Below are 22,438 nucleotides of genomic sequence, written 5' to 3'. Positions count from 1 at the left end.
ATAGTTTGTGACTTGCATGGCAAAATCATAAAAGGTGCAGAGGCTTCCACCTTGGCCTCTGCCACATTGAGGGACACTTGATCAGCCCTCGGAGAGAGCGCTTCATCTTGGAAGCAGATCCTCCAGCCTCAGCCCAGCCGTCAGAGACTGCAGCCCCAGGGAGCCTCTTGAGTGCATATGAGAGGTCCTGAGGCAGAACTACCCAGCTAAGCTGCTCTTGAACTCAGAGCCAGAGAGACTTCGAGATAATAAGAGCTTGCTATCATTATTCAGCCAGGGATAACTGAACCAGTGTCCCAGCACTTCACTGTGGAAGGAGAGAGCACTTAGCACCTATCACTTTAACATTTTGTTGCAAATGTCACTTCCAGGAGGCCCTCCCTCTTTATCTCTCTACATTAGCCCCAACCTCTCCCATTACTCTGTTTTAGTTTATTGTTTTTTACTTTTTACAAAGATTTTATTTGTCAGAGAGAGCGAGAGAGCACAGGCAAGGCAACAGCAGAGGGAGAGAGAGAAGAAGGCTCCCTACTCAGCAGGGATCCTGATATGGGACTCTATTCCAGGACCCTGGGATCATGACCTGAACTGAATTCAGGTGCTCAACAAACTGAGCCACCCAGGTGCTCCTATCTTACTGTGTTTTAAATAATGCTTAGTGACTATTGGAAATATGATAAAAACCCAAACCATATTGTTTATTTCTATATTTATACTAGTTCAGTGTCTGTCCTGTATTGATGGAAATTTCCATGAAGGAAGGAGCTTATCCATCTTTTCCACCTGGGGCCTGATAGAATGCAGGGGTTACTGTCATTGTCACTTCTGTGTATGAATCCAAACTGGAAGAAAGGTGTGTGTGTGTGTGTGTGTGTGTGTGTGTGTGTGTGTATGGTTTGGGTGGTTCCCCTCAAAGTGGATTTGCATGTACTTGACTTTTGACGAAAAAGGGAACTGAGAGAAGCCTCAGGCACCTGAGCTGGAGGCTTAGGAGGTAGAAGCTGCCAAGCTCTGGTTCTCCCTTCTCAGGCTCCTGTGTTAGCTGCAGCCATGTACATGTACACCAACTCTGGGTGCCAGGACCTGCAAGGTATGGTCTGGCTAGTCTTGAGCTGGGGGCCAGGGATGATCGGGACCCAGATTACAGTATCCCCACTCTGTGGCTGGAACCTGGGGCCTGAGGGACAGAGGAGGGAATGGGCTGGGCTCTCATTTGCCTTTCCTCTGGAAGGGACCAGAGAGGAGGACAATGATGATGGTGATGATTATGAAAACATGGCACCACCCTATAAGGACCTTCCTCCCAAGCCAGGTAAGAGGACTTCTCAGAAGCCAGGAGAAGGGATGTGTGGCCTGTGGCCTGGGGAAAGCAGGGTCCCCAAGGGACATTACCTGGGCATGAGAGACACAGAGTCAGCCTCCTGTGTACCCAGCTTGTGCCAGGTACCATGTTGGTGGGAGTATCTCTCTGATGGGAGAGGCAGTTCTGGCACAGCCTCAGGTGAGCAGGTCCGAGGAGGGAGCGATCAAGAGAATAAGGAAATCTTGAGGGGAATTAGGTGGTAGGAGTATTGGAGTATTGGGGTCAGAGGAGGGGGTATTGGAGTGGGATTTAAGGGATAAGTTGGAGTTTGTTAGGAAGAGAAGCCCAGTAGAGAAGTGGAGGATGCAAAGGTCCTGAGACATGAAAGCTGGTGTTTCATAAAACTGTGAGTGCACCAGTGGCTCCCCAACGTCCTTGCATTCACACTCTGGGCCCAGATTGACTTTTAGACCTGGGTGCTCCATGCCTGGCTCAGGGCTCAACGAGAGTCTGATAAGTGGATATAAAAGTGAAGGTTTTTTTTTTTTTTTTTTTTTTTTTTTTTTTTTTTTTTTTTTTTTTTTTTTTTATTATTATTTATCTATGATAGTCATACAGAGAGAGAGAGAGAGAGAGAGGCAGAGACACAGGCAGAGGAAGAAGCAGGCTCCATGCACCGGGAGCCCGACGTGGGATTCGATCCCGGGTCTCCAGGATCACGCCCTGAGCCAAAGGCAGGCGCCAAACCGCTGCGCCACCCAGGGATCCCAAAAGTGAAGGTTTTAAAAAAAGACTTAATGCTTTGAGATTTCCCTGAGCCAACTCCCATCAGGGCCCCTGAGTGTTGACTGTGTTGTGTTGGTAGCCTTGGACAGTGGCCATTCCATGAGGGGTGCGGTGCTGGATCCACCACTTCTTTTTTTTTTTTTTTTTAAGATTTTATTTATTTATTCATGAGAGACACAGAGAGAGGCAGAGGGAGAAGCAGGCTCCATGCAGGTAGCCTGATGTGGGACTCGATCCTGGGTCTCCAGGATCACGCCCTGGGCTGAAGGTGGGGCTAAACCGCTGAGCCATCCAGGGATCCCCACATCCATCACTTCTTAATCAGGAATGAGACTGACCTGGGAGGTCCCTGGGCACTGTGGGGCCAGAATGAGGTAGGAGGTGAACTGGGCTCAGCTGTTTGTCTCCCGGCTCTCACTTGGTCCCAATACAATCCTCAAACCTACCACCAAGAGGGACCCCACCAACTGATCATCAGTGCCACCCCTTCCCCAAAGTTAGCCTCCTCCCCATCTCCAATTGCAGCCCAGTCTCCACCCCTATCTTTATTTCCAAATCCAAAGTCATCATTTTACTTCAACACAACTAAAACCTAACTGTGACTTTCCCCTCATACCCCAGTGCAGCTCCAGTCCCAATTTTTATCTCCACCACATCCGAAATCACAATCCTACTCCCATGTCCATCACTGTGCCCAACCCATCTTCAATCCCATCCTCATCCAACCATAGCATTGACTCCAACTCTAGCCCAGACTCACTTGTGTCTTTAACTTAGGGTTAACAGCTGTCCTAGTTTGCCCAGGACTGAGTGATTTCCTGGCATGTGAGACTTCCAGTTTTATTTTTTTTCTTTTCTTTTTTTATTGGAGTTCAATTTGCCAACATATAGCATAACACCCAGTGCTCATCCCATCAAGTGCCCCCCTCAGTGCCTGTCACTTCCAGTTTTAAAACTGGGCAAGCCCTGGGTGATCCAGGATGATTGGTCGCTCTTTCTTAATCCTGTCCCCATCCCTGACCCCAATTCAATTCTCATGTTCAACCCTATCCCTAGCCCTCCATTTTAGTCTTAGTCCTGGTTCCATTACTGCCTCTGATCTTATTCCGACCCTCAGACCAGTTCTAATTCTGACCTTCTCTTTCACAGATTCAATGGCTCCACCTAGGCCTCCGAGGGCAGGTGAGCTGGGGCTGGGGGTACAGGAGACCCAGTGCTGGCTTATCCTGCTCTGGGCCTGAGCAACAATTCTTCCCCCACCTCCCCCCCCAGGAAAGAAAACAGAGAACCCCCCACTTCCCTACAAGTCCCCAAAGATCAAAGGTGAGAATCTAGGGCTGGGGCCTTTAGGTTTACCTGGATGAAGCCCTGGTCTGCATAACCATTGTCTTTCTGACCTCTTAGGCCTGGACATCACCCCTGTCACTCGCACATCTCCTCAACTGGGTGAGCAGTGGGAAAACACTTTAAGAAGCCTGGGAGGGGACATCTGGAAGTCCTCCCTCTAGTTCCCCAGTTCTGACCAGAGAACAAATCAGATGGGATGGGGGAGATATTGATCTTGGAAGACAGTCTTTCTACAGTTTTTGAATAAACTTTCTCTCCCTTCCTCCCAGATGTCAATCTGGCACATCCTCCGTTCCAGCCATCCCTAGCTAGTAAGTCCTCATGCCCTCCAGGTGTACCTCTGTCTTCTCTTTCATGGTCGCAAGTATGCTAGATTCAGACCTAGAGTCCCAGAAGGAGACCTTGGAGCAGAGAAATGTCTCCTTTGGAAGCTTCTCCTCTCTGATCTAGACCAGATCCTGAGGGACCCAGGGTAACTGCCTGATACCCTTCAGGCCTCACTTCCTACTTCCAGGAGGTATGGGAAACATTCTCTGTCCCCAATGCAAAGGTCCTAGAATGGGGAGCAGCTTGGGCAGGGGCTGCTGGAGAGTCTAGATCATGTATCATAAATGTTAGGAGCAGCACTGGACTTGGAGAGGTCCTCAGTTTACTTATTTGCAAACTGGGAATTATAGTTACATCTGTGTCATAAGGGTAAGGATCCAATAAGATAATAAGGATGTGACAGGATGCTTGGCACACAGTAAGTTCTCTCCAGTGTTCTAGGTTAGGGCGTAGTTGTGTTAGGTTATGGTGATGGTGTTGGATTTGTAAGTGGAGATGGGAATGGAGGTGTGGCTTCATTTGGAAATGGGGAGGGGGCTATATTTGGGGAGGGGTGGCCCTGAAGCACAGTATGTACTCTTGTGGACCTCTTCAGGGTTCTTTTCTCCTGACACTCTCTTGCTGACCCCATCTGGTGATACAGTCATGGCCATATATGTCTGTCCCTCTGTTTTTGGAGAGAGGGTCAAGTGTCTCTTTCTCATTCTCTGAAGCACCAATACTGGTTTCTTTGTCCCCACCCTCATTCCCCAACAATTCCAGCGTCCCAGCTCAGTCAGAAGTCCAGGTGTCCTGGGTGCTACCAGGAGGAGAGACTGGTGGTGTACCTGTGTCTGCTGGTGGTGGTGTCGCTGCTCCTGGGTTGCACTGGTCTGGCTGTGACCCTGATTAAGTGTGAGTAGAAAGAGGATGGGGTATGGGGAGAGATTGATCATGGGGCATGAGAGGACTTGGGCTCAAGATGGATTCTTCCTTATAGACCAGGAGGTGGTGGAAGAGCTGAGGATATTGACCTTTCAGCAGATGGCGTGGCAAGAGAATGGTGAGTGCTTTCAACTGACCCTTCATGCCATGTGTATTGAACACCCAACATGACCCCTCAAACCCAACTCCAAGACCATTTCCAATTCCATCGTTGCCAAGGTATCAGGACATGGGTAAGATAGTAAACATATCAGGTATAGTTCCTGTTCCTGTGGAGTGTGTGCATATGTGTGTGTGTGTCTAGACCTCTACTGTCCAATATGGTGGCCATGAGTCACTGGCTATTGAGCACTTGCAGTGTAGTCATTCCGAACTGAGATGTACAGTAATTGTAAAGTACACACCAAAGTTAAAGACTTGCTACAAAAAAAGAATGCAAAATACCTCAACAATATTAATAATAATAACCTTTAGTATTGATTACTCATTGAAATCATACTTTGGATAGATTGGAATAAATAAATAATATTCAAATTAATTTTGCCCACTTCTTTTGACTCTTAGAATATGTGGCCATTGGAACATTTAAAATTGTGTATGTGGTTTAGATTTTATTTCTGTTGGACAGCACAGGTATTGAGAATCATTTACCAAATTATCACTCAAATGAATATAAAGTTTCAAATCTCAATGAATAGTCTAAAGGTAGATGATTCTACGAAAAAAATCTCATAGGGATCTTGACCTTATCTTTGGGAGGGTCATACAGGGCTTCCCTAGAGAATGGATGCTACCGCTGAGTGAAGGAAGAGAAAAAAATAAACCACGTGAGACGTTGAGGGTTTCAGGTATATGCAAAGGCCCTGTGGTAGGAGGTAGCATCATAAGTACAAGGGAGGAGGGTGGTGCAGTTGGACAGGTAGGAGGTGATGGTGGCTGAGAGTTGTGGCCATGAGGATGGAGAGAAATGGGTGGAGCAGAAAGGTTTAGGTGGTAAAACTGATTGGACCTGGAGATGGATTGGGAATGGCAGTGGGTAAGAGAGAAGGGTGTCAGGCTGGAAGAAGGCACGTTTGTGTAGGAGTAGTGGGAATATACACATTAGTTGTAGAGAAGTCTTCTGGGCTGGCATGGCCTTCACCATGATTGTTGAAGTCTGAAAATTGTTCCATCCTATGGGCATGCCTTCTGTGCGCATCTCAGATCAAGCCACTCTTCTGCTTAAAACCCACTGATGGCTTCTCACTGCCCAGAGTCCAACACGGAACTCTTGGCTTAGCATTCAAGGCCCTGGACATCGGACCTCATCCTACTTTGAACTTTAGCTCCTGTAAGGTTTGCCTTGACCTCTACCACTATAGCCTTCTCCAGCACACTTGCCCGTGCACTTTGGCTTTCAAGGTGACCCCTGCCTGTGGAGTCTCCCTCTCCCTTTCACAGATACTGAGTCACCATCTTCCTTCAAAACCCACCTCCTGGGAATCCCTGGGTGGCTCAGCGGTTTAGCATCTGCCTTCTGCCCAGCTCATGATCCTGGAGACCTGGGATTGAGTCCCACATTGGGCTCCAGTCCCACATCGGGCTCCCTGCATGGAGCCTGTTTCTCCCTCTGCCTCTCTCTCTCTCTCTCTCTCTCTCTCTCTGTCTCTCACGAACAAATAAATAAAAATTAAAGAAAAACAAGATCCACTTCATCCAGGAAGTCCACCATCTCCACTCTTCCTCAAGGCCATCAGTCCCTCTGAACCACTCTAGGACCCTATAGGCACTGTGTGTGTCATTTTGAGTTCTACTACCACCCACTAGAAAGAGGGTGAGGGGTGGGATTGGCACAGATCTTACTTCTGTCTGGTGTGCTTGCAGTCCATGGTGGATGGGTGAGTAGATGAAGGTTTGGGTTTCTAACCTTCCAGCCCATCTCTGCTGACAGTGACTGGCATGGCAGGACTAGCTGGCCTGAAGAAGGACATTGACCATGTAAGAACTAACACCAACAAGTCCCTAGGAGAACTTCGGGGCTTATTAGGTGAGTGGGGCTTGGTGAACGACCCTGAGATGGGGGGCATGACAGAGCTGGCACACTGCACAAATCCATGGGGGCAATTCTCAGTGCAGTCTATCTGAATGTTGCCCCTGGAGCTGAGCAGTGCACAGCCTGCACAACTGTATATGGCACATTATGTACATGACTCTGACTCTGCGGGCCATTCTGACAGCATCCTCTTCTGTCCCCAGAGTGTACCAGGGTCACCTGCCCGGAGGGTTGGCTTCCCTTTGAGGGCAAGTGTTACTACTTCTCCCCAAGCACCAAGTCCTGGGATGAAGCCCGGAAGTTCTGCCAGGAGAATTACTCTCACTTGGTCATCATCAGTAGCTTTGCTGAACAGGTGATCTGTCCCTTCCGAGCCCTTGAGAACCAGTGGGATTCACATAGCCTTCCCTGGTCTGCATGGAGAGAAATTGGAATTGCCTTTGAGCCACTAAGACTTTTAATAGCAAGGTTAAGAAGACAGGCTCTACTTGAGTTCAAATCCTGATTGTGTTTCTTATCCCGAGTTTCTGTTTTTTCTCTAACCTGGAGATAAAACCATGGCACTTTCTATTCTCCAGGCTGCACTCCAAACATGTTACATCTTACATGAACATAATCCTCACAATAACCCTGTAAATTAGTGTGTGAGTCAGGAGATGTTATGTTATGCTGAAGTAACAGACAGTCCCCGTCGCTCGATGGTAAAAGGCAACTCTGAAAGCTTCCACTTACTTGTGCTCACAAGGCGAGTCCTCCTATGCTTTTGGGCGGTAGGAAAATAGTCCTACCTGTGGAGCAGAATTGGCATTTTGTAAGCAACTGCAATGATTTGATGCTACCACAGCTAGATAGTAAAACCATTTGTCCATGGTTTTTACTTCACAGATGAAGAAACTGAGGCACAGTACAGAGCTGGGATTTGAGCCCAGATGTTTGCCATGGTTTATTTTTCCCCATCTTTTTACATTAGTCTCTCCGTGTCATTATTTTCAGTGTTTTTTTTTTTTTTTTTTTTTTTTTTTTTTTTTTTTTTGTAGACAGCATATAGTTGGGTCTTGGTTTTTAAATTCAATCTGACAAGTTCTGGCTCTGAATTGCTGTTTTTAGACCATTTATATTTGATGTAGTCGAACTGGTGGCTGAGTGGAGTTTGTACTTGCAGAATTTTGTGGCCAAGGCTCATGGCTCTCCACGGGTGTACTGGCTGGGGCTGAATGACAGGGACCATGAAGGGAACTGGAAGTGGCTGGATGGGTCACCTGTCACTCTGAGGCAAGTATTGAGGGCTCTTGGCGCCTCTGCTCCCTGTGGGTCTTTGTACAGTCCAAGCTAGAAGATTCTCTAGAATCCCAGGTCAGGCAGGAAAGAGGAGGCCCAAGGTCATTTTTTAATTTTGTTTTGCCTACAGGGCTTCTGGTCTTTGTACCTTTGAAATGTTCCTCCATTGTAATATCTCCTTTTAGCACAACTGATCAAATACAACATGTCCACAGGTCAATGGTTTGGGGTGGGGTGAGGAGTTGGAGAAAAGAAGGGTGGCTACAGGGCAGGAGGAAAAGGAAGCTTTTGATTTGCCAAAAGGATGAGCAGAATTTCTGTGTCTCTGTCTCTGACTCTCTGTACTTTACATATATTAACCCATTTATTTAATCTTTTAAAAAATCCTATAAGGAAAGTATTATTATCATCTCCATTTTATTTTATTTTATTTCTATCATCTCCATTTCAAAGATAAGGAGGCTGAGGCACAGAGAGGTTAACCAACCTGCCTCGGGTCAGAGAGCTAGCAGGTGGCAATGCCAACCAACCTACCTTTATTTTATTTTATTTTATTTTATTTTATTTTATTTTATTTATTTTATATATACATACAAAATAGCATATCAGACAGTGATATTTAGCATATCATATAGCATATCACCCAGTGCTCATCCCGTCAAGTGCCCCTCTCAGCCTTTCACTATTTTTTATATTCTCCAAATGAATGAGACCATATAATGTTTGTCCTTCTCCGATTGACTTACTTCACTCAGCATAATACCCTCCAGTTCCATCCACGTTGAAGCGAATGGTGGGTATTTGTCATTTCTAATGGCTGAGTAATATTCCATTGTATACATAGACCACATCTTCTTTATCCATTCATCTTTCGATGGACACCGAGGCTCCTTCCACAGTTTGGCTATTGTGGACATTGCTGCTAGAAACATCGGGGTGCAGGTGTCTCGGTGTTTCACTACATCAGTATCTTTGGGGTAAATCCCCAGCAGTGCAATTGCTGGGTCGTAGGGCAGGTCTATTTTTAACTCTTTGAGGAACCTCCACACAGTTTTCCAGAGTGGCTGCACCAGTTCACATTCCCACCAACAGTGTAAGAGGGTTCCCTTTTCTCCACATCCTCTCCAACATTTGTTGTTTCCTGTCTTGTTAATTTTCCCCATTCTCACTGGTGTGAGGTGGTATCCCACTGTGGTTTTGATTTGTATTTCCTTGATGGCAAGTCATGCGGAGCATTTTCTCATGTGCTTTCAACCTAGCTTTAAAGTCTATACTCTTAGCTGTTATGTGTTACTTTCTCAGAGTGTATGTATTTGGGTTTTGAGTAGTTGCTAACAAATTGCCCCCCATAGTGGTTATACCAATTTATTCTTTCACTGGCTTGACTATGGTTTTCTTCACAAAAAATTCATCCAATTTTTGTAATTTTGATGGCTAAATTGTAGGTGAAAATGGAATCACAATATAGTATTAATTTGCATTTCTCTTATAATGACTGAGATTGAGCATCTTCTCATATGTTTAATAGCTTTAGGTAGTGACTTTTCCGTGAAGTGTTTATTCACATCATTGGTATATTTTTATACTGGGATTTTTTTCTTCTTTGTTTATTTATTTATTTTAAAGATTTTATTTATTCATTAGAGACAGAGAGAGAGAGAGAGAGAGAGAGAGAGAAGCAGAGACACAGGCAGAGGGAGAAGCAGGCTCCATGCGGGGAGCCCGACATGGGACTTGATCCAGTATATCCAGGATCACACCCTGGGCTGAAGGCGGTGCTAAACTGCTGAGCCACCCGGGCTGCCCTTTCTTTCTTTCTTTCTTTCTTTCTTTCTTTCTTTCTTTCTTTCTTTCTTTCTTTCTTTCTTTCTTTCTTTCTTTCTTCTTTCTTTCTTTCTTTCTTTCTTTCTTTCTTTCTTTCTTTCTTTCTTTCTTTCTTTCTTTCTTCTTTCTTTCTTTCTTCTTTCTTTCTTTCTTCTTTCTTTCTTTCTTTCTTTCTTTCTTTCTTTCTTTCTTCTTTCTTTCTTTTTAAAGATTTTATTTATTTATTCATGAGAGACACAGAGAGAGGCAGAAACATAGGCAGAGGGAGAAGCAAGCTCCCTGTGGGGAGCCTGATGTGGAACTAGATCCCAGGATCTTGGGATTATGATTTGAGCCAAAGGCATATGCTCAACCACTGAGCCACTCAAGTGCCCCTTTTTATTTATTTCTAAGAGCTCTTTATATATTAGGGATATTAGTGTTCTGGCAGGGGATCTCAGTTTTTATTAGTGATTCTGGGAAGAATGGGGTGCCTGGGTGGCGCAGTTGGTTAAATGTCTGACTCTTGGTTTCAGCTCAGGTCATGAGGGTGGTGAGATCCAGCCCCCTGTTGGATTCTGTGTTCAGCATGAAGTCTGCTTGAGATTGTCTCTCCCTCTGCCCCTTCCACTTGTTCTCTTTCTTTCTCTTTCTCTCCCTCTGAAATAAATTAATAAAAATCTAAAAAAAAAAAAAAAAAGATTCCTGGAAGAAGGCACAGCTCTGTGAATAGAGATGGCGTGGTGTGGCCCTCCCCTAGCGGGGCTAGGGCTGCTAAAGGCTCGCGTTATGCTTTCTCTAGAGAGTTTTCCTCTGTTGAATGGAGGTCTGCCCATCTAGAAGATTTCTCCACTGCCAGTGGGGTCAGCCCATAGCCAACGAGCAGCTGAGAGAAGCCTGGACCCTTTGTCACAAGTCCAGACAACCCTGTGGTGCTGCTTATACTCCACAGCTCCCAGTCAGATCAGATTGGGCTGAACCCACATCCCTGCTCAACTCCTACCCTTGGCCCATCCTGCTTCTTCTGCTCCTTCTCTCCTGAGAGTATCCCTTAATAAATCTCATGCACCTGAATCGCCAAAGCAGTCTCCACTTTAAGGGAATATGATCTAAGACATTACAGTACCTGGAAGGTTGGGAGAATTGGTGGGGCGAAGGAAGGATTCTTTGTAAGAGGAGGTAGAAACTGACAGCAGATGCAGGAAATGGATTCAGGAGCAGGAGACTGTCCTGGTGAATGGGGAGGTGGGGCTGATTTAAGGCAGACAAACTGGGTATGAAGGGGGTAGAATGGCAGCTTTAGGTAATTCTGAAAAGCTGAAGAGATGATTAGGATGGGAGAGCCTTGAACCATGAAGGCCTTTCCTCTCCCCCCTCCCCCGCCATATTCTTTCTTTAATTAATAGACTATTCTTTACAGAAAATTTGAACAGAAGGTACAGAGAAATATTTCCTATATTCCTTCTCTCCTGCACAGTTTCCCCTCATATTAACCTCTTGCATTCTGTGCAGCACATTTGTCATAATTGGTGAATCACATGGATATATTATTATCAACTCAAATCCAGAATTTACATTGTGGTCCATTCCAAGTGTTGTACAATGTCATGTATCCACTGTCAGAGTATCACATATAATGCTCTGAAATACTCCCCTCTGCCCTGTGCTCCACCTATTCATCCCTCCCCATGTCCACTTTTCCTCCTTCCAGCTTTTGGGACCCAGAGGAACCCAACAACCTCCATGATGAGGACTGTGCCAGCATGAACAAAGGGGGCACCTGGAATGATCTGTCTTGTGACAAGACCACATATTGGATTTGTGAGCGGAAATGTTCCTGTTGAACCCCACAGCTGGGGGTGGGTGTGGGTCTGTACCGAGTGCCCCTTGGCTCTTGGGTAATGAGTACCTCCTGCCTTTCCACGGAAGATTCTACCTCTCCATGGACCGACATGGTTATACCTAAGATGCAACCAGGAGCTTGGATTTTGCAAGTCCCCCAGGGTGCAAGTGAGAGCATTTCTACGAGGACTTGAAGGCTTGTTCAATCAGATGATGTCTTAGTCTGTTCAGGCTGCTATACCAGAATACTGTAAGCTGGATGGCTTATAAACAACAGATTTATTTATTGAGGTTATAGAAGCTGGGAAGTCCAAGATCAAGGCACAGTGTTTAGTGAGGGCCCACTTTTCTGACTCATAGATGGCCATCTTCATGTGGTGTTCTCTCATCCTGGAAAGGGTGAGAGCTCTCTGGGGTCCTTGTTATAAGGGCACAAGAATTCTATCCTCATGACCTAATCACCCCCCCCCCCCCCAAAGGCAATACCTCCTTATACCATCACATTGAGGCTTAGGATTTAACAAATGAATTGAGTGAGGGCACACAATGCAGTCTGTAGCAGGTAGTGAGCTGGAGGGGTACTGGGTCTTAGAGGTTGTCTCCTAGTTCTGGGGTCTGAGGAAGCTCACCAAGTCCCTGAATGTGGCTCTTAGGAAGCAGTGCTGGCCCTGAGGGCTCTGGGTCTGACAATGACTGAGCTGGAGCTGAAAATACCCTGGTTCCACTGGACCATGGTGTGCTGGGACAGGGCTCCCTTAATGCCTGCCTGATGTGGAGCAGCTTCTGGGAAGCAGGTGGGGAAAAATTATTCTTGACAGGCAATTTTCTCAATGTCCCAGGTGAGGTTTGCCCAACTAAGGTGACAGAATCAGGCCTCTTCCAAGACTTGTGAAACTTCTAGAAAGCAGACCAGCTGAAAAGCAAGACTTAATGTGTGGTCAGATTCTCAGGACAGCAGTGGAGCTATCTACCTGCATGTGCCTTTAGGCTGTTTGTGGTTTGTAAAGATCTTTGATGAAGTAATTCATTTTACTTCTGAGTGGACCTTCTTGGGCTATTAGCTCGTGCAATGTTAGTACTCAAAATGTCAGTTCACTGTGTGAACTATGTTCACTGCGTGAACTTGCCCACTGTGTTAGTTTGCTGGGGATGCCATAATAAAGCACCATAGACTGGCTTAAGTGAGAGAAATTTGTTATCTCATGGTTCTGGAGGCTGACGTCAGAGATCAAAGTGTCAAAGTAGTTGGTTTCTGGTGAGGGGTCTCTCCTTGACTTCTAGATGACCCTCTTCTCCCTGTGTCTTCACATGGACTTCCCCTTGTGTGTATCTGTGTCCTATTCTCTTCTTTTTATTTTATTTTATAAAAAGATTTTATTTATTTATTCATGAGAGATAACAGAGAGAAGCAGAGACTAAGGTAGTCTCTAAGAGGGCTAAGGGCTAAGGTAGAGGGCTAAGCAGGCTCCCCATGGGGAGCCAGATGTGGGACTTGATCTCAGGACCCCGGATCACACCCTGAGCTGAAGGCAGACGCTCAACCACTGAGCCACCCAGGTATCCCCTGATCTCTTCTTTTTATGAAGACGCAGGTCGTATTGCATTAGGGCCCATTGTAATGACTTCATTTTTATTCATTACCTCTTTAAAGACTCTACCTCAAAATACATTACATTGTGATGTACTGGGGGTTAGGACTTCAACATGTGAATTTTAGGGGAGACGTCATTTCAGCCTCTAATACCCACTAATTGGTGCTCCTCCAGTGATTATGACAATGAAAACCCCCCCTATGGGGCTGGTTCTACTTTGCAGTTGAACACAATGTAACACAACAATCCCTTTGGAAAATCTCTGAATTGTATTCAAAGGTAGGTAGACATTTTCCAACCTGATCAATTTATTGACCAACAGCTACCCTTGATGAGTAGCAGAATCCTTGCATTGAGTGAGAGCAGGTGATTACGGCAAGGAGGCTCTGAGCAGAAGGGCAGTGGGGGAGGTTAGCTTTCACTTCACTTCTTGTTTCCGTGTCTGTTTGCCTCCTTCCACCTCCACACCTGCCCCAACTCACCAATACTGAAAACAGTCCCCCATGTACCCCATAGATTGCAGAGTGGGTGGGCATCCTGTTCTAAGCCCTCTACCTAGGGTGCTGTTGGTCCAAGTGATTGTTTATTTGGGTCAGGGGAAGTTCCTTCATCTCAGAAGAGGAAACTTCAGCTTCCCCCAGTGTATTGAAAAATGAGGAAATAGGGCTGTGTTCACATCTTTGAGTCATGCTGGGGGTGTTCCACAGGGCACCTGGCTCAAACCTATCACCTATCTCCCTTCCACATCTCTCATGATTGTATAATTTTAGGTAGAGAGATAAGTATGAAGGTCCCCTTTACCACCTTGGGTTTAGGGGAGCAAAGGTTGGATATTCTTGGTGGATAAAGATAACAAAACCCACAGTTTATCAAGCATATATTGTGTGCTAGATAAACAGTAGCTCCCATTGAATCTTCTCAATGACACTGTGAGGTCATTACAACCCTATTTTATAGCTAGGGAGACTGAGGCTTGCCCATTGTCATTTTTTAAAAATAATATATTTATTTTTTATTGGTGTTCAAATTGCCAACATACAGAATAACACCCAGTGCTCATCCCGCCAAGTGCCTCCCTCAGTGCCCATCACCCACTCACCCCCACCCCCTGCCCTCCTCCCCTTCCACCACCCCTAGTTCGTTTCCCAGAGTTAGGAGTCTTTATGTTGTGTCTCCCTTTCTGATATTTCCTACCCATTTCTTCTCCCTTCCCTTCTATTCCCTTTCACTATTATTTATTATTTATTATTATTTATATTCCCCAAATGAATGAGATGGGTAAGTGGCAGAGCTGGTATTTGGACTCAGTCTATGCCTACAAATGTTGATTTCTTTCTGCAGCACCTGCCACATTTCAAGGGACTTCTGCAAACCTGAATTATCCCTGAGGACCCCAACCTTGTAGCTCTTATCTTGGCTGGCAATTATGGGAAAGGAATAGTGTGGTGTGGTGTGGTGGAACAGATATTCTGGGCAGACTAGGAATGGAGTTCTGGGTCTGTTGATAATGATCTATGTGGCCTTCCTGGGGCTATAATGATAACGTAGATGGGAGAGGAAGGGGATCAGGTAGGAAGAAAATGAATCTGTTTTGAAGATAAAGCTAATGGCATTTGCTGATGGCTTGGATGTAGGGTATGAGAGAAAGAAGGTAGTAAAGAATTACCCCTAAGTTTTCAACTTAAGCAAGTAGAGCTAAGGAAGAAAAAAAATGCTTATAACACATATGTTTATTTCTTTATAAAATTTTAGGGGCACTGGGTGGCTCAGTCAGGTACGTGTCTGCCTTCGGCTTGGGTGATGATCCCAGGGTCCTGGGATCGAGTCTCATGTCAGGGTCCCTTCTCAGCAGGGAGTCTGTTTTTTCCTCTGTACATTCTCTCTCTCTCAAATAAATAAAATCTTAAAACATTTTTTAAAAGATTCATTTATTTGAGAGAAGCGAGAGTATAAGCAGGAGGAAGAGGAGAGGGAGAGGGAGAGAGAGAATCCCAAAGCAGACATCCCACTGAGCATGGAGACTGATGCAGGGCTCAATCCCAAGACTCTGAGATCATGACATAAGCTGAAATCAAGAGTCGGGTGCTTAATCTACTGAGCCACCCAGGCATCCCCTTACATACATTTATTTGTTTATTTATATTTTTTATTTTTAATTGATCTCTACACCCAATGTGAGGCTCAAATCCACAACACTCAGATCAAGAGTTGCATGTTTTGCCAACTGAGCCAGCCAGACACACCTGAACACATTTAGATTTGGGTGTTTTATGAACTTTTGCTGAAGTTCAAGAATGGAATCTTGTGTGTAGCAGATGTAGTCATGCCCATCAATATTCTTGATCCTCACATTTTCAGTGACTTCTAATGGCCAGCAGCTGCCCCCAGAGTCTTCCTGGCCTGGTACAAGTCAGGTGAGAAGTGACAGTGGGGAAATGCTTTCTAGAATAGCTCTCAACCAAAGCCTGGACTAGGTGTACACATACCCCAACTCCCTTATCCCTTAGATGAGTTTGAGGTGTGTCACCCAGAGGTACCCACTGGGATTAAGCTTCCATTGCCTAAGTGGTAGCCGCTCAATAACACACTTTGAACACATCTTGTACTGGCTGCCTTTCTTTCCCTGAATCACTTTTCACATTCCTGCTGGTCTTTCCTGGGATCACCTCCAAAATAAACTGCTTACACTTGAATCCTTCTCTCAGAGTTTGCCCTTGGGGGAGCACAAATTGAGACACACTGGGACGGGAGAAGATGACCTTGTGATATGGTTCTGGTTTGCCAGGGATAGAGGGGTTCCTAGGACGTGGGACACTCAATGCTAAAGCTGGAAAATCCTGGGCTAACTGGGATAAGTTGACCACCCTTATAAGATAGCATGGCACCAGGAAAACCAAGAAAAGAGAAAGCCTCAAGAAAGAAAGGGGATAATGTATATGTAGATCAAATCATCACGTAGTACAATTTTTATCTATTAATTATACTTCAACAAACCTGGAAAAAATAAAAATAAGTGATTATAAAAAAAAAAAGAGTAAAAGAGGACCAATGCAGTCAAGTGTGACCCAAAGGTCAAGTTAGAAAAGATTGACAAGCATCTATTTTTAGCCTTGAGGAAGCATTTGGGACATTAAGCCAATCCTGGGTGTGTTAGAGGCAGAAATCAGACTGTGGTGGTTGAACAGTGAAAGAGTGGGAGGAAGCAGGGACAGCAGAGTGTAAACAACTTTTCCCCAGAATTTTGACTGTGAAGGGGGTGGGGAGAGAGGGAGAAAGAGAGAGGTAATTGTGGAAGGGAGGGTTTTTTTTGGGTAGAAGGGACCCAAATGCCTCCGCCCTACTCTTCCCAAACCCCCTATTACTATTTTTTTTATGACCCTATTACTATTATATCAGATCTCTTGAGACCCCCAGACTAATTTTTTTCCTTCATAATTTTCATCTTTTGGCATTTTGCTCTGTTCCTTGAGAGATTTCGTCCACGTGGTCTTCCAAGCCACTAATTTGGCTCTTCATAGTGACTGCACTCTTTAATTCATCCAGAAAAAATTCTCTTTTTAATTATTCCATCCTATTTATTTATTTATTTTAATATTTTATATATTTATTTATTTGAGAGACAGAGAGAGAGCGCTGGAGGGAGAGGGAGAGAGAATCTGAGTGCAGAGTCTGATGTGGGGTTCAGTCCTATTACTGTGAGATCATGATCTGAGCTGGAAACAAGAGTCAGCTGCTTAACCGAGTCACCCAGGCACCTCTATTCCATTTTTACTTAGTTCCATAGAGCAGTTTGGTACTACACTGGAATCTCCTTGCATTCTTTTGTGATTATGTTCAATTCTTATTGGAATTATTCTTGTTTTAAGTTGTCCGTCAACTTCAGCAACTCTATTTTGATGAATTTCAATTACATTGGACCATCCTCTTTCAGTTGCTGAGACCTCTTGGTGTTGCCATTTTTTCTTGGGGCTCAGACCCTGGGGTTGAGAACTCTAAGCAAGGGCAGTTTCCCAAGTGATGGGAGGGGATGGATTCTCCCCCCCAAGAAATACACATGCATACTAGGCAGGTGTGCAGAGGCACCTCATTGCTCCCCAGTTTCCTTGCTATCTTCTAGATTTAGGATCAGGGCTCCTCTTGGAGTTCTTGGAAGGATTGCACGCACGTGTGTGCACACACACACATACACACACACAGGAGTGATGCTGGCCTATCCTAGAAGGTCCATGGACTCCTGTGGGCCAGACTCTTCCTGGGATGGATGGTGTTTGGTCTTTATCCTTGAATGCTCTTCAGCTTGTCTTGGGACTCTCCACCTGCTGCATGGGGCTACATTTCAACCCCAGATTTTCCTTTGGGGATTCCCCTAGAGATACCACCCTCATCCTTACCCAGCTGTCATTGGCCTCAGCAGACTTTTGGTTCAAAGAGGTAGATATATTAGTGTAGGGGGTTAAGAGGAATTGAGAAAAGTACAAGTGGCCATTTTCCTGGAATCTACCATTTCTCTTTTTTTTGCATAAGAGCCAGCAAACTATAGCATGGCGGTGGTGTGTGTTTGTGTGTGTGTCAAATCCTGAGGGCAACCTGTTTTTGTATGGCCAGTGAGCTAGAAATGAATGTTACATTTCTAAGGGACACCCACACCCACATACACATACTCTGAAAAATCTAAAATATTTGTTATTTGGCCCTTTGCAGAAAAAATTTCCTGACTTTTTAAATTATTATTATCATATTTAAATACCATTGGGGAAGAACCAGGAGAGAGGATCTCAGGGAGGTGGAAGACTTAAGACAGAGAGAGAAGATATCAGTAGAAAAAGGTCTCCAAACAGGCAGGAGGGGATGAGCAAATCACAGAGCAAAGGGTTAGCTTTAAACACGAGGAGGGACCCCTTTGCTATTGTGGAAGATTGGATGAGAGGACTATGGGAATCAATGAGGGAAGGAAGTAAGGGCGGGTATGGATGTGGATATATTTGTAAAGAATATCAGGAAGTTGAGGTTGTTTTCATCAGCTGGTGTTTATCATCTCTGTGAAGTAGGAGGAAACATAGAGGGAAAGGTTATGAGGATTGAGGAAGGAACTGAAAACCTGTAACCTTCCACAAGGGGAAGTTGACTAGGGATAGGAAGAGCAAGTTCCAGGTAGCGTGGAGAGTCTTGTTTAGATCAGAAAGCATATATTTATAATGACTCCAAGATAAGTGATTCTGGGATCTCACTGGCCTGGTGGAGAAGTGGTTAAGAGATGCGGTTTGTTCCGAAGGAAAGATGCTTTGAACTGGAAGTAACATTACCTGACCCAAAGTGGCTCAACAATTTGTCTCACATAGAAGGAAGCTGGAAGTTCGGTTTAGTAGCTCAGCAATGTCATAAAAGCCCAAATTATTTCCATCTTTCCACTCTCCCATTCTCAGTATTTACCTTCTCTCCAAGCATCATATTATTGTGTAATGGTCCAAACCAGGAAGTCATGGCCAGGCTCCCTTGAGTTTTCCTTCTTTTATTAAGGAGAAAAAGTATTTTCCAGTAGGTATTTATTATATCCCATTGTGTAGAATTGGTCCAAATGTACCCATCCTAAAACAATCTTTAACAAATAAAAATATGATCACTATGGTTAATTTAGACCAGGGTTTCTCAATCTCAGCACTACTGACATTTAGGGATTGATATCCTTTGTTGTGTCTATGTGGGGGCTGTCTTATGCATTTTATGATGTTTGGCAACATCCCTGGCCTTTACCACATAGATGCCAGTAGCATTTCCCATCTTTCTCCAGTCATGACAACAAAAAGTGTTTCTAGACATTGTCAAATGTCCTAGTAGGGGTGGGGGATTGCCTCTAGTTGAGAATTACTGGGCTTAGACCAATTTTAACTGGCCCCCCGTGTCCAAGCATATCACCATCCCAAATCTGCAAACAACCAAGGTTTTTTTAATAAGGAGCATATGATTTGGTGATGACTGCTGAGCAGACAATCTGCAGTACTGCCATTGTTGGATTGGTCCTGGATTGAGGTTTTCCCAAGTAGTTAAAGAATAAGAACAAGGGAGCAAGGTGTTGAAAGTATAGGAGAAAATAATTTGACATGGTTGATCATGAGATTGAGCCTGGATAAGAAAGGAGGTAAAACTGGAGGCTTGGGAGAGGTTGATGGTCAGAAGGACTGAATGAGTTTAAAGAGCAAGGTCAGGATGAATGAGTGTAAGAATGTGAGGAAAGGCCTTGAAAGGGGCTTCCTTCTTCTTCTTTTTATTTTTTTGTATTTTCTTTTCTTTTTTTTAATAAATTTATTTTTTATTGGTGTTCAATTTGCCAACATATAGAATAACACCCAGTGCTCATCCTATCAAGTGTCCACCTCAGTGCCCGTCACCCAATCACCCCCACCCCCCGCCCACCTCCCCTTCCACCATCCCTAGTTCGTTTCCCAGAGTTAGGAGTCTTTCATGTTCTGTCTCCCTTTCTGATATTTCCCAGTCATTTTTTCTCCTTTCAAGGGGCTTCCTTCTTAACAAAACATCAAAAGAGTATTTGCAATGGCCATGATTTGGGCATCCAGGGACAAGCATTGGCTGAACACATCATAGTGAAGGGAAATCCAATGCAACATACATTTATTGAGAGCCAAATATGCAGAACAAACATTTCAGGAAATAAAGCCTAAATCTTTTCTAGCCAGCTGTAATAATTTCCCTCATCCTCAGCTTTGTTCTTCACCAAACCAACCAGATTCATGGGCATGACTTTCCAAGTGGAGTCGAATGTTCTAGTTTGAATATTTTCTCTTCACCTGCTCTGGAAAAACATCCCCCCACAAAAGCTGTTTAGATTGAAGGTAGATGTAAGGATGTAAAGATGTAACAAAATAAACTACCATCACCAACAAAACAGAGATAAAAAGCAGAAGTAGATTAAAGGCAGAGAATGTTGCTGAAGTGGTAGGCTCTTTGCCTACTCAATACCGTTTGCCAAGTAGTCAAATAACAAAACAGTATTTGATGGCAAACAGGTAATTTATTCAACGGCCAGAAAACAGAGAAGAGGAGTTCATGTTCGAAAGGCACCTTCTCCCCGATTAGGTCTCATTGTCAGGGTTTTATGGGGTTAAGGTAATTACGGGACTGGTAAGCAAGCTGACCTGGGGTCAAGGTGTTTCAAGAGAAGAAGAGAAGGCTTCTAGGAATCAGAATGCCACCTCTTTTCCTTCTTAAAATGGGCACAGTGGGATCTGTCATGTTGCTGGTAGGTGTGTTTTTTATTATTGCAGTTAGAGGGTAATAATCTTGAGGTCATCTGGAGAGTTAACAATGGTGTCTGATCAAACAGGTCAAAAACTGGGTTATTGTGGTTAGTTCAGAGCTTGTTAGTAAGTCCCTGGTGACAGGAGCTCCATTCAGCGGGCAAGTATGACATGATCTCTTAGCATTTGGAATCCTAGGTAAGGTTTGGCCTTCTTCAGCTTATATGAGAAGACTTCTCAAAATTCCTAGATGAAGAATTAAAAAAAAATTCAGACACAGTATCCTGCTCCAGAATTTAAGTTGGTTTGTATCTATGAAGAAAAGCTAAACTCTAAGGCCCATGGAGGCAGACTGTGCTGGTCTTGTTCCTTTTGTATGTCCATTGCCCACCACGGTATCTTGACACATTGTAGAACTCAACAAATATCATTTTTACCACATACAAGTTAGCGTTTGGTTTAAATTCCCAAGCCCCACAAGAAAACCAATACCTCCTATGGGAGCCCAAGAGGACAGAGATTCCTGGCCTCGTTATGAGTCATGGTATGCAAGAAGCCCAAAGCTGTCATTTCCTTTCTACTATTGATGGTTCATTCACACAACTCCCTGCCCAGTCAAACATGATTTTTTATACAAACAATATTGCCTGGTTACACAACTGGCCTTTCAATGCTAGCAAGTTTCTAGGGAACAGTGCTAGAAATGTAACCCAAGGGCAAATTTGTCCATGGAGAGTGAAAGAATTTTGGTGTTTTCTTTTTTCTCTTTTCTTTCTTTTAGCTTTTAAATCATATCCTGTGCCTAGAAAAATACAAACCTAACATTCTTTTAATTAAAGTCAATGTATTTCTTACAGGGAGCTAATATATTTATATATATTCCCCTTTCAAAGATACAATTATGGGATGTGTGGTTGGCTCAGTGGTTGAGCGTCTGCCTTTGGCTCAGGTTGTGATCCTGGGGTCCTGGGATCAAGTCCCACATCGGGATATCCACAGGGAGCCTACCTCTCTCTCTGCCTGTGTCTCTGCCTCTCTTTGTCTCTCATGAGTGAGTAAATAAAATCTTAAAAAAAAAAGGATACGATCATCTTATTCAACTTCCACAATGTTAAGTACTACTAATAAAAAGTTTCCTTATATACATCATGGGAAGCAAGTTACTGGAATGCCAGAAACTTTGGGAATTATTTTGGATTATCTAGGAAGTCTTTCAAAGGTCACAGCAGGTAGCCAGCACCTTTTATAAGTTTACTCTTATCGGAAGTGATTAACCTAATATTTATACATCTTTTTTCTGATCACTTGCAATGTCCTAAGCCTTTTTCCCTAGTCCTGTTTTCCTTTTGGCCCCTTTTGAAAGATTTAGTGAATTCTCCTTTCCGTCCTCCAAAATAGGGATAGATTTTTTTTTTAGTGATTCAGTATTTCCAATGCTGAGAATATCACATATTAGCTCAAGAAAAATAGAAGACAATGTGTCAGAAATTTCTCAATTTTGTTTATTTTAAAAATGACACATTCTAAGGCTCCTTGGCTAGCAGATGTGGTGGTGTATGCACGGGAGTAAACAAAGGAAACTGGGAAAATTTTTATGGATTATGAATTTTGGAGCCCATCTTGCTTAACTAGGGGCATACCTTCTTTTTTTAAAAAATATTTTATTTATTTATTCATATGAGATGCAGAGAGAGGCAGAGACATAGGCAAAGGAAGAAACAGGCTCCCTGCAATGAGCCTGATGATGTGGGACTTGATCCCAGGAACATAGAACATAGCTTTAGCATTATCAATGATCAGGGAAGAGTCACTGAGGAACAATATAGTGAGAATGGGAAATGCAAGCCAGGTCATCAGGAAAAGAGCTCTTTGCCATTCTCTCTGGGCAAGCGAGCTCATACTAAGATGAGGAGAGGGGGTTTGGGTATTGCGGGGGCAAGCATTAGAATAA

At 44.2% G+C, this 22,438-nt stretch overlaps 2 protein-coding genes across 3 annotated transcripts in view; one reads left to right on the top strand and one right to left on the bottom strand.

The window, feature by feature from the left end:
- Positions 1-959: 959 nt before the first annotated feature.
- CLEC17A (C-type lectin domain containing 17A) lies at positions 960-14,305 on the top strand. Of its 2 annotated transcripts, none has more exons than XM_038567034.1 (12): positions 960-1,090; positions 1,239-1,312; positions 3,239-3,271; positions 3,362-3,412; positions 3,494-3,535; positions 3,706-3,747; positions 4,526-4,657; positions 4,743-4,805; positions 6,618-6,713; positions 6,923-7,074; positions 7,882-7,991; positions 11,512-14,305. In XM_038567034.1, the coding sequence occupies exons 2-12, from the start codon at positions 1,276-1,278 to the stop codon at positions 11,642-11,644; spliced, it is 891 nt and encodes a 296-aa protein (XP_038422962.1). In that variant the 5' UTR covers positions 960-1,090; positions 1,239-1,275; the 3' UTR covers positions 11,645-14,305. The 2 variants fall into 2 exon arrangements, with proteins under 2 accessions (XP_038422962.1, XP_038422961.1); XM_038567033.1 differs by having other exon boundaries at positions 981-1,090; positions 1,232-1,312.
- Positions 14,306-20,241: 5,936 nt separating this feature from the next.
- Positions 20,242-22,438, bottom strand: part of ADGRE3 (adhesion G protein-coupled receptor E3) — a 39,312-nt gene continuing 37,115 nt past the window's right edge. The window contains 1 exon segment of the mRNA NM_001038666.1: positions 20,242-20,733. Coding sequence (NP_001033755.1) covers positions 20,725-20,733 — 9 coding nt within the window. The 3' untranslated portion in view covers positions 20,242-20,724.

This window comes from Canis lupus, chromosome 20 (assembly GCF_011100685.1).
Source record: "Canis lupus familiaris isolate Mischka breed German Shepherd chromosome 20, alternate assembly UU_Cfam_GSD_1.0, whole genome shotgun sequence".
NCBI lineage: Eukaryota > Metazoa > Chordata > Mammalia > Carnivora > Canidae > Canis > Canis lupus.
The sequence above is the reverse complement of the archived record's forward strand: the minus strand, read 5'-3'. Positions and strand labels throughout refer to the sequence as shown.

Bases quoted from the DNA above. Each gene is read 5' to 3' on its own strand.
- CLEC17A (XM_038567033.1), top strand. From the start codon at position 1,051: ATGTACATGTACACCAACTCTGGGTGCCAGGACCTGCAAG. The intron at 1,091-1,231 runs GTATGGTCTGGC...TTCCTCTGGAAG, and splicing joins TGGGTGCCAGGACCTGCAAG to GGACCAGAGAGGAGGACAAT. The intron at 3,272-3,361 runs GTGAGCTGGGGC...CTCCCCCCCCAG, and splicing joins ACCTAGGCCTCCGAGGGCAG to GAAAGAAAACAGAGAACCCC.